We start from the raw sequence: 14,533 nt of genomic DNA on the forward strand, positions 1-14,533 counted from the left end.
AAAGAGGATCTCGCCCTCAGGAGCTCTCTCAGTTGACAGAGTGAACAAGTGACAGTGAGAGTCACTGTCACTTATCAAATGAGCAAATATGGGCTTAAAAGAGCATGGCTTAGAGTCAATATCAATTTGTTTCTCAAAATTGTTATCACCGTTTGTCAGGCATATATAAAATTCTTCTGAAGTAGCCTATTTTTAACTTGAACTTTTCCTCTTGACAGGAGAAGTTTCTCGGTTTGCAGCAGAAAAACAAAAGGCCTAAACTGGATTATATAATTTATGAATTCACTAAATGTGTTGTGCTATCTGTAATTGATCAAGATATGAACAGAAGAGGTCAATTAGTAACATTTTTGACCTGGTTTATCTCTAACAATACTGGTTCAGTATGTGGCATGCAGAATAAATGCGGTGCCATCACTAATCTGTGGCAATTGTCCATGTTCACACCCACAGGAACAGTCCTGAAAATCGGACTATAAGGCCTCGAATCACTAGATTAATGAGACAGACAAAGGTAAACTTGATTAGAGCAGAGGCACCCCATTGCACCCTTACTGATTTGTGGTTAATAGCCTTGGATTGATTTAAGCCTGCAAGGCTATAGGATCACTTCTATGCAGCACAATTCAACCTTATTGACAGAAAAAGGCTGAATTCTGCAACTGGAATTTCCACCTTGTTTTATAGTGATTTCATTGGCTCAAGACAGAATTTATAAAAGGAAAAAAAGGATCCTAAGAATCGTCAATCAAATAGCCACATTCTGCCGGACTCAGACCTGTGGAGGACAGCTGCTATATAACAGCAGCTGCTAAACAGGACTAATTCTCCAGAATGAAATACACCGCAGAGGCCAGCCATTTACAGGACTTGTGTCAGAGCTATATTTCAAGACCCGACTGCAGCCTCTGCCCATTAAAGTGTGTGATGTATTTTAGGGCCAGTATATGTCCTGCTCTGGTCTCAGAGAGGTCTGCACACTGACATGATGGCTGATAGAAGACGCCTCTGGCCCGATACTGGCTCTTCAGACAGAGGGTACCAGAGGAGAGGAGCCGTGTTAAAGCAGATTGACATCTGAAGTTTGACCAAAAAGTTATTATCCAGCTGAGAAATATACCAAAATACCATCACTGCTTTGTCTGTGGGATGTAAGCAGTGATATCATAAATGTGCAGACAATACCCAGGAGTAGGTTTACTCCCTGCATATTCTCACATTTTGATATGACATGGGTGGTGTTTTTTTCCAATAGGTTTTGGAAACAAAATGTAATTAGTAAGCCATTTCACAAATGATGAAGGCAGAAGCTATACGAATAGAAAACTAAAGATGTAAATTCAACTTCCATGGCATTATTTCTACAAGGGATATCAACCACTGAGCACATTCTGCAGTATCAACATCCATTCAATGTCAAATCAGTAGCTGTGAAGTGTCAACATGACAAGATTCTTTCCTTTATTATTGTTAATGGTTTTGTGATGGTGCAGTAGGTGTTAAGGTGCTAGTTGAAAGAATAATGAATCTTGCTTTTAGAAAAAAAAAAAAAAAGTCTTGCTTTGATTTTGTGTTGAAATGGTGTAGGTGTTAATGGAAAAATTTGTTCCTTTTTGATACCAAACCACATTCATTTATTCCAGGAGAATTAAGGAAACCTGGGTTTACCTGATGTCAAGTATCATCTCTGCTCTAAGCCGTGGCACTGAAAGGCAACGAGTAGACATGCTGCAAGGACATTTGTACTCTGTACTCTGTGTTCTCAGAAAGTAATACATTTTAAACTCAGCTTGCCATTCATTCAGGAATACAAACAGAGCAAATTGCACAAGAAATACATGTGGACCAAATTGTGCAAAACAGGTCACTGTATGAGAAAATAAAAAACAATATGATCAGGTCAAGACAAAATGATAATATTCAGACTTTGAACACATGGCCTGTTTCCTTATTAGACTAAAGATGGGTGAAGGTAGACTGGAGGCTGGAGGTTCACCTCGGATAGCTGGCCAGATGGGCTGAGGAAGCCTCTCTGTTCCGAAGGCAGCTTTCACCTGGAAGCTTCTTGCAGCCATGTCAACATTTTGGCACAGCTGCAAAGTCCGACCTGTTCTCAGTGGCAAAGAAGTATTTATGGATCCAGTGTTTCATGCTCACACCACTGTTTCCACAGCATCGCCTGCACAACGCAAAGCCAATGAGGTTCATTGGGAAATGGAAACTTACATGAGACACATTGGAGAAACATGGCTTGTCATTATGCCATCAGCTAATAAGCATGTGTCAGACAGTAAATAAAAACAGTCAGTATATGTGGCTAACAATTTAACAATATCCAGCTGTTCAGAAAGTATAATCAATCATCTCGAAAAACTAGGTGATCTGTGAACATTTCATCACATTTATCTAGTAGAGAACTTCTTCCACGATAAGACACCAACTGGCACGTGAAGTAAATAGTTCTTGAAGAGCATTAGTGGCAAACAGTGTCTTGAGGTTGATTATCTCAGTGACTAATGCGCTGTCACTCTGTGGTATGAGAGGGCCCAGCGAGGACCCCCAGTAATGGAGCCTGAGCAGGTGCTGAAAGCCCACTGACATCAGGGGGGAGTGCACTGACAAGAATTTCTGATGAATTTCAATTACTGATCTATTAAAGCTAATGAGGTAAATGAGCAGCCAGAATACATTTGCCAGATAGCATGAGACAAGAACTCAGCGGTTTGACATGATTTTGTGCACATGCAGCTACAGCAGATACTGTCTGTGCCACTGTCGCAGATGTCTCTGTATTAGCCTGCTCAGTTGGAACTGAAAGTAGAGGAGTCAAATAACCAGCTTCAAAGAAAGACTGTTTTTGGTTATGTTTAATAAAAGTTGGTGATCTTACTGTCAGCTGTAATGTCATGTCTATATGTGAGATCTGTGTGCCATCTACTGGAGTTAGTGCAATGGAGCTCACATACAAGATCACCTGTATTCTCAGACATGTGGCGCCATCTGCTGGCTTTATGGTAAACAGCATCACAGGGAAACTCAAGTTTTAAGGGTCTGCTCTTGTTTTTCCTGATGTGGCTCTTTTTGTCAAAAGGAAAGCAGCAGCAGCCTCCTTTTGATTACTTTTGAATTAATTACTTGCCTATATCGACAACCTGGGGTGCTCATAATGTCTGAGAACACAGCCTCTAGTCAGGCACTCTGTAACTCTGTTTTAGCATTGGAGGATGGATAAGGTTTCAAATAAGCCTTCCAACCAGTCGTACTTTAGAATTGCCAAAATGTAAGTGATTTTCCACACATGAGGCACAAACTGGGGATAACAGATACTGAGCAAGTAGCTCTGTTTGAGAAGGGTTAACTGCTAATGGTGGTAAACAGAAATGGTGATTTTTTAAATTAAGGAAACTGCTTTTGACCAGGAATAATTGGTACAGACATCTGATAGCAGTTTAACTTCAGCAGACACCAAGTTTAAACCAGCAGCAGGAAACAAGCTGCACTGTAAAAAGAAAAAAATGTCAAAAAGTAAAAAGTCTGGCAGCAAAGTTGTTGAACAGTACAATTAAGTTACCATAAAATAAAAGATTTTCTTCAACAATTGGGCCATTTAGACCCAACTCATCATTAAATACCATTTCCAAAATTTCAAAAAAAAAAGCAAGAATATAGTGAATTTACATTTGATTTGTCAATATTTGAGAGGTTAACAAAGTAAACTTTCCATAGAATTTTTCAATCTACCCTCAACATATACCTGTAGAAGTACAGATTTCTTGAGGCAAAACAAGAAAAATATTCAAACGTATCTATTCTACACTGTACTCCTAAACCGTGTAACAAATTGGACCCAATAGAACCAAAATGCAGACAAATGAGGCAGAACTGATGCAGTTCAATGATTTAACAAAAACTGGTGGTACATGTGCTGACTGAGTGATGAGGCCTGCCAGAGTCAAAACTATAAGAGCAGTCGACGGGCAAACAAATCCAAAAGTCCAAAAAGATTAAGTAGAGGCTCAAAACACACAAGTGTTAGGTCGGAGATAACAGCACACAGATGATTGAGGCTGCCTGATTAGCAGATTAGGAAAGTAGAAACATGTGTGCAGATGGGTGAGGCAGTCAGGTGATGGAGAAAGGAAGGAAAATCTGAGGGCATCTGGTGAACAGGTAAAGAATATCACATTGAGAGAGTGGAAATGTGGCTGGAGAAGAGAGGCAGACAGATAGACTGACAAAATGACAGATATTAGGCTAAACGCCCTATTGTGTTGTGTCTCAATAACATTTGACACAATGCAAGTGGTGCATAAGAAATATTTGATGAGATGGCTGTAGGTGTCTTTAACATCTGGAATAGAGTTAGAATGGCCAGGTTTACTTGTCAAACCTCTTAACAAAATCACAAAAGCACAAGTAGCTAGAGCAAGTGATTTATAATCATGAATATGATAGGCAGGTGTACATGATATTTTGGATAAAACACTGGGTCTGTATCTACACTGAACAAAAATATAAACGCAACACTTTTGTTTTTGTTCCCATTTTTCATGAGCTGAACTCAAAGATCTAAAACATTTTCTATATACAAAAAAAACCCATTTCTCTCAAATATTGTTCACAAATCTGTCTAAATCTGTTAGTGAGCACTTCTCCTTTGCCGAGATGATCCATCCCACCTCACAGATGTGGCATATCAACATGCTGATTAGACAGCATGATCATTGCACAGGTGGGCCTTAGGCTGGCCACAATAAAAGGCCACTCTGAAATGTGCAGCTTTATCACACAGCACAATGCCACAATGTCGCAAGTTTTGAGGGAGCGTGCAATTGGCATGCTGACTGCAGGAATGTCCACCAGAGCTGTTGCCCGTGAATTGAATGTTCATTTCTCTACCATAAGCCATCTCCAAAGGCGTTTCAGACAATTTGGCAGTACATCCAACCGGCCTCACAACAGCAGACCACGTGTAACCACACCAGCCCGGGACCTCCACATCCAGCATGTTCACCTCCAAGATGGTCTGAGACCAGCCACCCGGACAGCTGCTGCAATAATCAGTTTGCATAACCAAAGAATTTCTGCACAAACTGTCAGAAACCGTCTCAGGGAAGCTCATCTGCATGCTCTTCGTCCTTGTCGGGGTCTCGACCTGACCAGTTTGTCGTCGTAACCGACTTGAGTGGGCAAATGCTCACATTTGATGGTGTCTGGCACGTTGGAGAGGTGTTCTCTTCACAGATGAATCCCGGTTTTCACTGTTCAGGGCAGATGGCAGACAGCGTGTGTGGCGTCGTGTGGGTGAGCGGTTTGCTGATGTCAACGTTGTGGATCGAGTGGCCCATGGTGGCGGTGGGGTTATGGTATGGGCAGGCGTATGTTATGGACAACGAACACAGGTGCATTTTATTGATGGCATTTTGAATGCACAGAGATTCCCTGGTTCCCTGGTTCCTATGGATCCTGGTCCTGGTCCCGCTGATGTGGTTCTCCACCAGCCAATGGATCTGCGTCTGTCCAAGGCTACAGCCTGTCCGTCCTTGGGAGCTGGATCTCTCCTTCACTGTGGTGCTCCCGGAGGTTTCTCTTTTCCCACTGGGTTTTTTGAGTTTTTCCTTCCCGAAGAAGGAGGGTCATAAAGGGCAGGTGATGCCTCGGACTGATCCACCGGACTGATCCATTGGCCTCATCGACTGCTGGACTCTTTATTAGATTGTTTGTTCGCTTACACTTGTTTATTTCAGTGAACTTTGTAAAGCACTGTGAGACAACTCTGTTGTGATATTGGGCTATACAAATAAATTGAATTGAATAGATACTGTGACGAGATCCTGAGGCCCATTATTGTGCCATTCATCCATGACCATCACCTCGTGTGGCAGCATGATAATGCACAGCCCCATGTTGCAAGGATCTGTACGCAATTCCTGGAAGCTGAAAACATCCCAGTTCTTGCATGACCAGCATACTCATCGGACATGTCACCCATTGAGCATGTTTGGGATGCTCTGGATCGGCGTATACGACAGCGTGTTCCAGTTCCTGCCAATATCCAGCAACTTGGCACAGCCATTGAAGAGGAGTGGACCAACATTCCACAGGCCACAATCAACAACCTGATCAACTCTATGCGAAGGAGATGTGTTGCACTGCGTGAGGCAAATGGTGGTCACACCAGATACTGATTGGTTTTCTGACCCCCCCAGACCCCCCCAATACAGCAAAAGTGGCCTTTTATTGTGGCCAGCCTAAGGCCCACCTGTGCAATAATCATCCTGTCTAATCAGCATGTTGATATGCCACACCTGTGAGGTGGGATGGATTATCTCGGCAAAGGAGAAGTGCTCACTAACACCGATTTGTGAACAATATTTGAGAGAAATGTTTTTTTTTTTTTGTATATAGAAAGATCTTCAGCTCATGAGATCAGCTCATGAAAAATGGGAGCAAAAACAAAAGTGTTGCATTTATATTTTTGTTCAGTGTATATCAGAGTCTATAGCTGTTGGAGCCCTATTGCAGTGATTGCTTGATCCAGGTAAGGCAAAGTCTTTCTCTCTTTTTTTTTTTTTTAAAGCCTTTTAGCATCCCAACAATTAGACTTAAGACCAATTTCCCTTTAAGTAAGACTTAAAGGGAAATTGGCATCAATTTGAGCAAAGTCACCACCAGTGTCAGTTGCTTTCGGCAGCTCAGGCTCTGAATGGTCCTTGTCAGCTACATCCTCCTGTGCGGCTAAAGCAGCTGTAGCCTCAGCCTCTGTCTGCTGTGTTTCTTTAGTCATATACCTTTGCTCAAATAACTGCTGCTGAATATCTCCAGCAGCCAAAACACTATTAAAACGTATCCTCATCCATATTTTGGAATGCAAACGCCTAGAGAACCGGCAGGTTTTGTTTCCTTCCTCTTTGTCTGGAGCACGCCCCCCGTGGCTACCCAAACTACAAATCCAAGCTGAAATAGCTTGTAGTCCTTCCCGGCCACCAACTAAGTCTCTGCACATGTCAGATATCGGAGCTTGTGCCAGAAGAATAAGAGAAAGCGGTGGAAATTTGAAACCTGCATTTGAAAATGAGGGCATTTCTTTCCTTGGCATTACAAAACTAACATTGAAGATGAGTTTGCTTTAGGTAGCTTATTATTGTTACCCATTTGCTCAGTGAGTGGAGTTGAAGTACATAGTGACATGTTGTGTTTACTGTTGTCAGAGTGACTGGCAGTGGCTTTAAGTTTTCACTCAGAGAAAAATTCAACACATTAAAGAGGGCTTTATTGTTTTCCATCAAGACACCATGAGACACACCAGCACCAACCACTACTAAAAGCAACAAGCTGCCTTATGTACCCTCCAAGCTGCAGGCAATTAGGCAGGCAAAACTACACAGGTGGGACCAAATCCACATGTCCTATTAAATATTTACATACTACCATACAAAAATAGAATATAAAGCATGAACAATGAATATCTACATAAGCGCACACATCCCTATCATTAACCAACATACACTCAAATACTGACACATACTGGCCTTGTTTGTCTCCAAACCCCCCCCCCCGCTAATTTCTTAATGGTTTGCTCCTGGAGCTCTTAAGCACTTACTTAGACACGCCTCACCCTTTTGCCTGCACCCCTGCTGAGGAGACAACCAGGAAGAGTCTCTAATCCCCTACCAAATGTTTGGCTAACTGAAAACTCAAAATCACTGTGTGTGACTATCAATCATCACATAAATCTCATGAATCACATGAGGTAAAGGAACCACTTGTCTCATTACAGTTGTCTCATACATTTATATCTTTTGAGGCTCAGAAACACACAACTCAAACTACTTCCTCCAAAGTTAAAGCTGACTTAAGGCCTCGCTCAACATTTTAATGGAGATTACTAATGAGTAGGCTCAGTATCATGCAACAGTAAAACCTATTTGATAATAGGGAAGCTTGGTCGATGTGTAACATTGTATGCTTTAATTGAATAGTACTTAGTCTTTTTTTTTCTTTTTTGGTAAACAGGCTTATTCTGTTTCTTGCTGAGTGAGATGTCGAGGTTTACCACTGTCATGTCTGTATGTTACATATGAAGCTACATGCAGCAGATGGTTAGCTTATCTTAGTTTAAGTATTAGTATAAGTAGTAAAAGCTGCAAACAGGGTAAAACGGTGAGCCTGGCTCTGTCCAATGGTAACAAAATCCACCTGCCAGCCCCTGAAATCAAATGAGCCCAATGATTAACAAGTTATATTTTGTCTGTCTAATCTTTACAAAAACTGTGTTAAAGTGTGACAAGGATGTGTTTATGTGCCAAACCATTTAGCCTGACAGAGTAACATCCTGTAATCTTGCAGGAAACTTGGCAAAGACTCATCTCTGCTTCAAAGAATGGACAGGCCTGGAGAGCAATCTAAGGTAAACTCATTCGTTCTTCAATATAGTAAGTGTCATTCCAGGTAACCAGTAATCGAAATGTCTCACATGTCCTGTTTGCTGGGCAGACTGGTGGTTCCTTTTTTTTTTTTTTGGTCCCTTGACTACTTGGTATGCATAGAAGTATGCTGTTTGACCATTACTGTCAAGTTACAATATGCACTGCAGGCTTAATGTTTAACTTTGTCTCATTTAACTGTGTAGAGCAATTTTACTGAACATTTGTTAAATGTTTGGACTTTTATATTGTGTGAACACTATCAACAAATCACCTTTTGTTGATTTGCAAACTTGTTTGGAAACGGTTACTCATACATCCAGAAGACGTGGAGCAGCACAAGTTATCATTTGGAGTGTCTGGAAACCGAATGAATGTCAAATATTCACCCTATTAGTTCTTTTTAGCCTCCAAGGAACTCCTGATGGAAATTTTAGCAAGCTAGTGTAGATAACATTTATCTATATAGCATTGCTCCAGATCAAACAATACAAATTATTTCACAATGGTGGAAAAAACATAAAAACTAGAGAATGAAAACACAATAAATGAGCTGAGCGTCTGTATAAAGTCCAGAGCACTGCACAGCTCAGGGGGACTGAGTAGGATAATAATTCTCCTTGGGTTCATCGCTGAATGACCCCATGTACAAGTAGTCATGACATCCATTGTTAAAATGAAAACATAGCTGCTTTAATATGAAATGTCATAACTGAACACTAAACTTCATGTTGCAAAGAAATCCAAGCTTCGATTGACGAAACTGATTCACCTCATAGCTAGAACTGTGTCAGTCAATAAAGGCTTTGCATGTGGTTGCTTGTCTGAAGATATTGAATGACAAATGGTATGCTGCAGTGATTTTAATAATGTTTTTATTGATCACCATACAGAGCCATACAGATTAAAGTGAGTATAGGCTAAAGAGGCTGAAAACGACCTCACATTGTAGACTTAATCTTGGCCACAGGCAAATATACTGTACTTTTCAGAGTAATGTGAATGCAAGACCAGAAATAAGAATGTATGGACGTTTTTACATGACATTACTCAAGCATGAACGAGTAAGCAGCTGATATCGCTGTTGAAGAGTACCATGCCATCTTTTATAGTGCTGCACTTGTTTCTTAGAAGGTCTAATATGCCTGCTCTGATCTCTGGGGTGAAGGACTGCTGGAAGTGCTCGCTCGCTGTCATGAAATCCAGCAGCTGTGCTCCAGTCTGGCTGCTTGGATCAAAGCACTCGGTGATGTCGAAGGAGTTGGGAACGGCGTGCTCCTCGTATTTCAGACCCTGCTTCTCCAGACAGGCAATGACGTCTGCTGATGAGCGGTACTCAGTGAGGGTGCTGATGCAGAGTTCCTTGTGATAAGTCTTCCACAGGGTGTTCCAGCCACTGCTGGCTGCATAGTGTGAAATTCAAACAAATACGTTGACTATAACAAAACACTGACGCTATTTTATCAGTCAAGAAAGAGGGCTGGTAACCTCAGTCTTCAACACAGTATTTTTCCTCAAAAACCCAAGAAGGCATGGGTCTTCCGGCACAAAGATGAAATCTTTCATCTTCAGTAAAGATGAACACACAGGTTAAGAGGGGGAAAGGCAGGAAGCGGTATGGAGTTCCACTTACCTGCTTCAACCATGATCATAAGCGTGCCATTGTCCTTCAGAAGGCTGTGGTAGAACTTAATAGTATCTGCCAAGTTATCCACATAGTAGATCATCTGTTAAGAACAGAGTTGTGTGGAACCTTTTAATTTGACCTTTTGATTTGAAGCCCACAGTTTGAAGTGTTGGTCTGTCAGGGACACTATAGTATCCGTCAGTATTTATGCCTATTAATAGCACTAATTATTCTGCTGAGATCCTCCCCAATGAATTTAAGCAGCAATGGAGGACTTAGTGGGGAGCTAAAAACATTTTGTTGCTTACAGAGTGAGATACTGACATTCTGCCAACAGTTTATTTAACTCTTTAGTTGGCCTCACTATTGAGGTGTAAGCCAGGACAACATGAATCTTGTTGTCATTGCACCATAGTTAAATGGAACGTCCAAAACGCAGCCGTCATACCTGAATCATGTGTATGAAGTCAAATCTCTTCATGCATCCCTTTGCTTTGACTTCCTTCCCATAGTTCTCACTATTCATGACATGCCATGTAAATGGGATCTTCTGAATGCCTGGGGTCTTTGCTACCAAAGCTATAAAGGAGACATAAAAAAAAGAATCATGGGATGTAGACAATAATAATGAGAAATATCTACCGTATATAGGAACATTTTATATAACAAACCATGACCAAAGTACAGATTATGATCAGACGCATAATCAGTACAAATTGTAGCTACCAGCAATCCATTAGTGCTGTTAGTGTTATGATCGAAAACAAAAGCAGAAATAAGGAACATAAAAGGGGATAGCTTTGATTGCAGCCTGGGCTGAGGGTTCAGAGGAGTGTGTGTAGATCCAGAGAAGTCCGTGATGCAATGACCAGAAAATAACGATTTGTGTGTTCAGATCTGATGGCACATCAGCAGATATTCCCCTTTTTCATACAATTACCAGATAGTGTCACCACACCTTGAGATGCAGAAGTTCAAGCATATTTTACAGTTACACCTACCTGAGGCATATTTCATTTTAAATATCTAAATTATAAAACAAAAACATTGCACTGTGTGGTGTTTTTTAATGGTCCATACCTTTAAAGTTGTCTATGAGCATAGAGCTACCCTCCACAATGTCAGCAGTGATCGGAACAGCAGGGAATATAGACTGCAGCAGAGCGAGCATCTGGGTATCCACCTCCCCTGGAACAAACCACAAAGACTTTAGGCTTTGAAATTCCATTGCTTCGGTGTATGTTTAAATTTTTTAAGCATTCAAAACTAATTTCAGATCAGCATGTCAAATATATTTAGGTCGTGTGTGCGTGTGCGTGTGTGTGTGTGTGTGTGCGCGTGTGGCGAAAGAGGGAGAGGAGGTGGTGATGGTTTACTCCATAGTCTTATCATTCTGGATATGAGAAATGCCTTAGATGTTGCCGCCGTACAGCAATGTCCTAAGTTGACCGGGGCCAAGTACAAACTGCCAGAGTTTGTCCTCCCATGACCCATCAATACCTCCTCAGACACTGTCTATTCTATGAAGTGTCTATGATCACCTTTGTCCACGATGCTTTATGTTTTGGCTTACTCACTACAGCCTCCCACCAGTTCTACTTTCACAACTGGAAATACATTTATATCTGCAGTACAAGAGCAATAAAAATATTTGGGTATGCTTTACATCTGGTGTGCATTTCTATTCATTTTAATGGCAGGAGCTATGATTTAACTTTGATTCATGATGCTGTATATTGATATCGTATTAACTATGTGGATTTGCATTGTTAAGTCTGAGGATATTTAGGACAAATTCATTGCAGTGGCAGTGCCCCCCCATTGCCTACTGTGTTGTTTATACAGGAAATAGTGAACATATCATGGAATGGTGTTTTTATACAGCTGCTTGTTTTTACACATGCATCCAGCACAGTTAGTTAACTGAGCCAAAGCTAATTCAACAAACCACAACACGTTCACACAACAGTTGCTGTATCTCATTACATACCTCCACCACTTCCGACACCAAGAACATCCAGGCTGCTTTTACCTGCTCCAATTCTGCATAAACACATGACGGAAAAGATGAATGCAAATGAACTGTTGAAATATTAATAAATATGATTATTAGTTATTAAAGAGTACATGCTCTGCCATGATATCTGTACTAAATTAAATGATCAACATCAAAAAGCCATTAAAAATCTCAGTATTATCAGGTTTGTTTGGACATCAAAAATGGGCCCAATCACAGAAACCTGGACTTTCGACCAATGGATAATGCATAAGTGACAGAGCGACACATAAGATTGTGTCACTATCTACCTGCATGAAATTATTGGACGTTTTTCTTCCTTTTGAGGGGATATTTTAAGAGAAGTCATTAGGTGTGACGTGAAGCTAAGTAATCCTATGTCTTCAAACAACACAAGACACGTAGAGATGGTATCCCAGACCTCCCGAGTCTGGGTAAGAGTAGTTCAGAGATTAAAAAATTAGAAAATACATTTTTTTTTTGAAAGTGCTACAGTGGGAACTCTCAGCCTCTCTTCTTGTACCTTTTCAGTTCTCCTGGCAGAATGTTGTGAACACCCTGGAGAATGGCACTGTGCTCCCCTGAATGTTCGAGGTAGAACTGAAAATTCCGGACAACACTGCCCTCATAACAAGTCTGCTTTGCTTCTACAGCCATGACTGATTCCTGCAAAGCATTACATGCAGTGGTTGGAAACTGGAAACATTGCAATGAATCCTGCATGCAAAAACTATTCAAAAATTAACTTTGTATAACCAAGTTAAAAATTGTACATTGTAAGTGTAGAATTACCTTGAATATGTGGAGAGCAAGGACAGAGAGTTGACTGTTCTCCCACTCTTAAGTTGGGGACTTGCACTGTCTCCTCCCACGAGCTGGCTGGTTCCCATCCCATTATTATGTAACTCATGAAAGATGAACTTTGCCATGAGGCCGGAGTTAACTTCAGCTGTTCTGTCAGATTCCTTTATCATGGATGTATTCCAGTGGCCATTTTGAAATCAGTCTAGTCTTTTGAGAGAACTCAGAATTTTACGAGTGTTGTAAATAGTACTTTGCCCCACACAGAGGCAACAACATCTTGGGGTTTGGAACGTGTCTGGGGCAATTTGGCTATCTAAGAATAAATAATTTCATTGATAAATGGAACTTAGTGTATTGGGGCACCACCTCAATAAACGAGGAAAAAAACAGCCAATCTAACTGATTCTATCTCATAAACACTAAACCATCAATCTGATATTATTGATTAATCAACTTAACTAAAAGCAAAATTACCATATTGACAGCTAGTTGAAGGATTTCGGAGTTCTTGACAGAGTTTGGCAGTATTCACTCTTGTACAATATTAAAGAAGACAGCATGTGGATTAAAACATTTATTAAAACATATCATACATACAATCTAAGTGTGACTAGCTAACAAACAATAGGCAGTGTGTGTGTGTGAGAGAAAAAGTGTGTAAGCTGTTAGCTTAGCTTTGTCTCTTGGTCGAGGCCTAATTGTATCACTGTATGTGAGTGTGTAGGATAAAGGTGCCAGGTTAGGAGAGGATGGTTAGTCTGTAGACCCTGTGTCTATGTCTTAGCCTGCTGATGAGCAGGGCTGAAGGAAAGGTGTGGTTCTTTGTCTTTGTCTGGAGGAATCTGGTCGCTCCTTTGTCTTTGTCTGGTTAGCAGCTCTGTGCTAACTTGCTGGTGTGCTCCTGTTGCTCTGATGATCAGCTGGCAGACGTTGGATCATACCTGTTGGTGCTGATAAGCTTGGTTCAGGCAGGACTTTGTATCGCTGCCATGAAAAAGGTGGTCTGCTCTGGTACCGGCCACACTGAGGCTGGGGCTGGAGGAGTAAAACTGCAGGCCAATAAATGGACTCTCAGGGGTCTGCACTACTTAAACCAAGGAAACTGAAATGGAAAATATTTTTTCTACTATGTCATTCAGTTCAGGAACTATATGAGCCAAAATATAAAGCACTCTCCCTCAGCCTAAAATTTTACTGAATTTCCATTAGATTTGTCCAGAGAAAAGCCTAATGAACCAAGAAGCATATATGACATAACCTCCGAGATCAAACTGCATGGATCGATGAAGGACCTGCTCTACCACTGGGCCAACCGCCCAAGTATATAGTTTGCAGAGTACAGTCACTTCATGTCTTTTGTAGTTTTGTTTTTACAGTATAATTTCATATAATGCTAATATCTGCTGTCTAGTTTTCTTGTTTGTGTGTGTGAGGTAATAAGTGAAATGCTTGCTTTTTTTATTTGTCCTTAATCTGCCCACCACTATTATTTTCAGTTACTAATGTTGCCCTCAAGATGGTGCCAACACTTCATATATCAGTGACTCTGTCTAGTGGCTGAGGACAAATGAAGTGAAACCAAGAACTACCATCGTGCCAGCTCATCTAACCAGTATGTGGCATGTGTCAGTATAAGCTGAACTTTCATGTAAATTCTGG

At 41.0% G+C, this 14,533-nt stretch overlaps 1 protein-coding gene across 1 annotated transcript; it reads right to left on the reverse strand.

Moving 5' to 3' along the window:
- Nucleotides 1-9,469: 9,469 nt before the first annotated feature.
- LOC139208491 (histamine N-methyltransferase A-like) lies at nt 9,470-12,933 on the reverse strand. Its single transcript, XM_070838189.1, has 7 exons — nt 12,863-12,933; nt 12,594-12,736; nt 12,044-12,096; nt 11,134-11,241; nt 10,502-10,632; nt 10,060-10,153; nt 9,470-9,829 (listed from the first exon to the last, which is right to left on the reverse strand). The coding sequence occupies exons 2-7, from the start codon at nt 12,725-12,727 to the stop codon at nt 9,477-9,479; spliced, it is 873 nt and encodes a 290-aa protein (XP_070694290.1). The 5' UTR covers nt 12,728-12,736; nt 12,863-12,933; the 3' UTR covers nt 9,470-9,476.
- Nucleotides 12,934-14,533: the final 1,600 nt, after the last annotated feature.

The sequence above is a fragment of the Pempheris klunzingeri genome, chromosome 10, assembly GCF_042242105.1.
Source record: "Pempheris klunzingeri isolate RE-2024b chromosome 10, fPemKlu1.hap1, whole genome shotgun sequence".
Lineage (NCBI taxonomy): Eukaryota > Metazoa > Chordata > Actinopteri > Acropomatiformes > Pempheridae > Pempheris > Pempheris klunzingeri.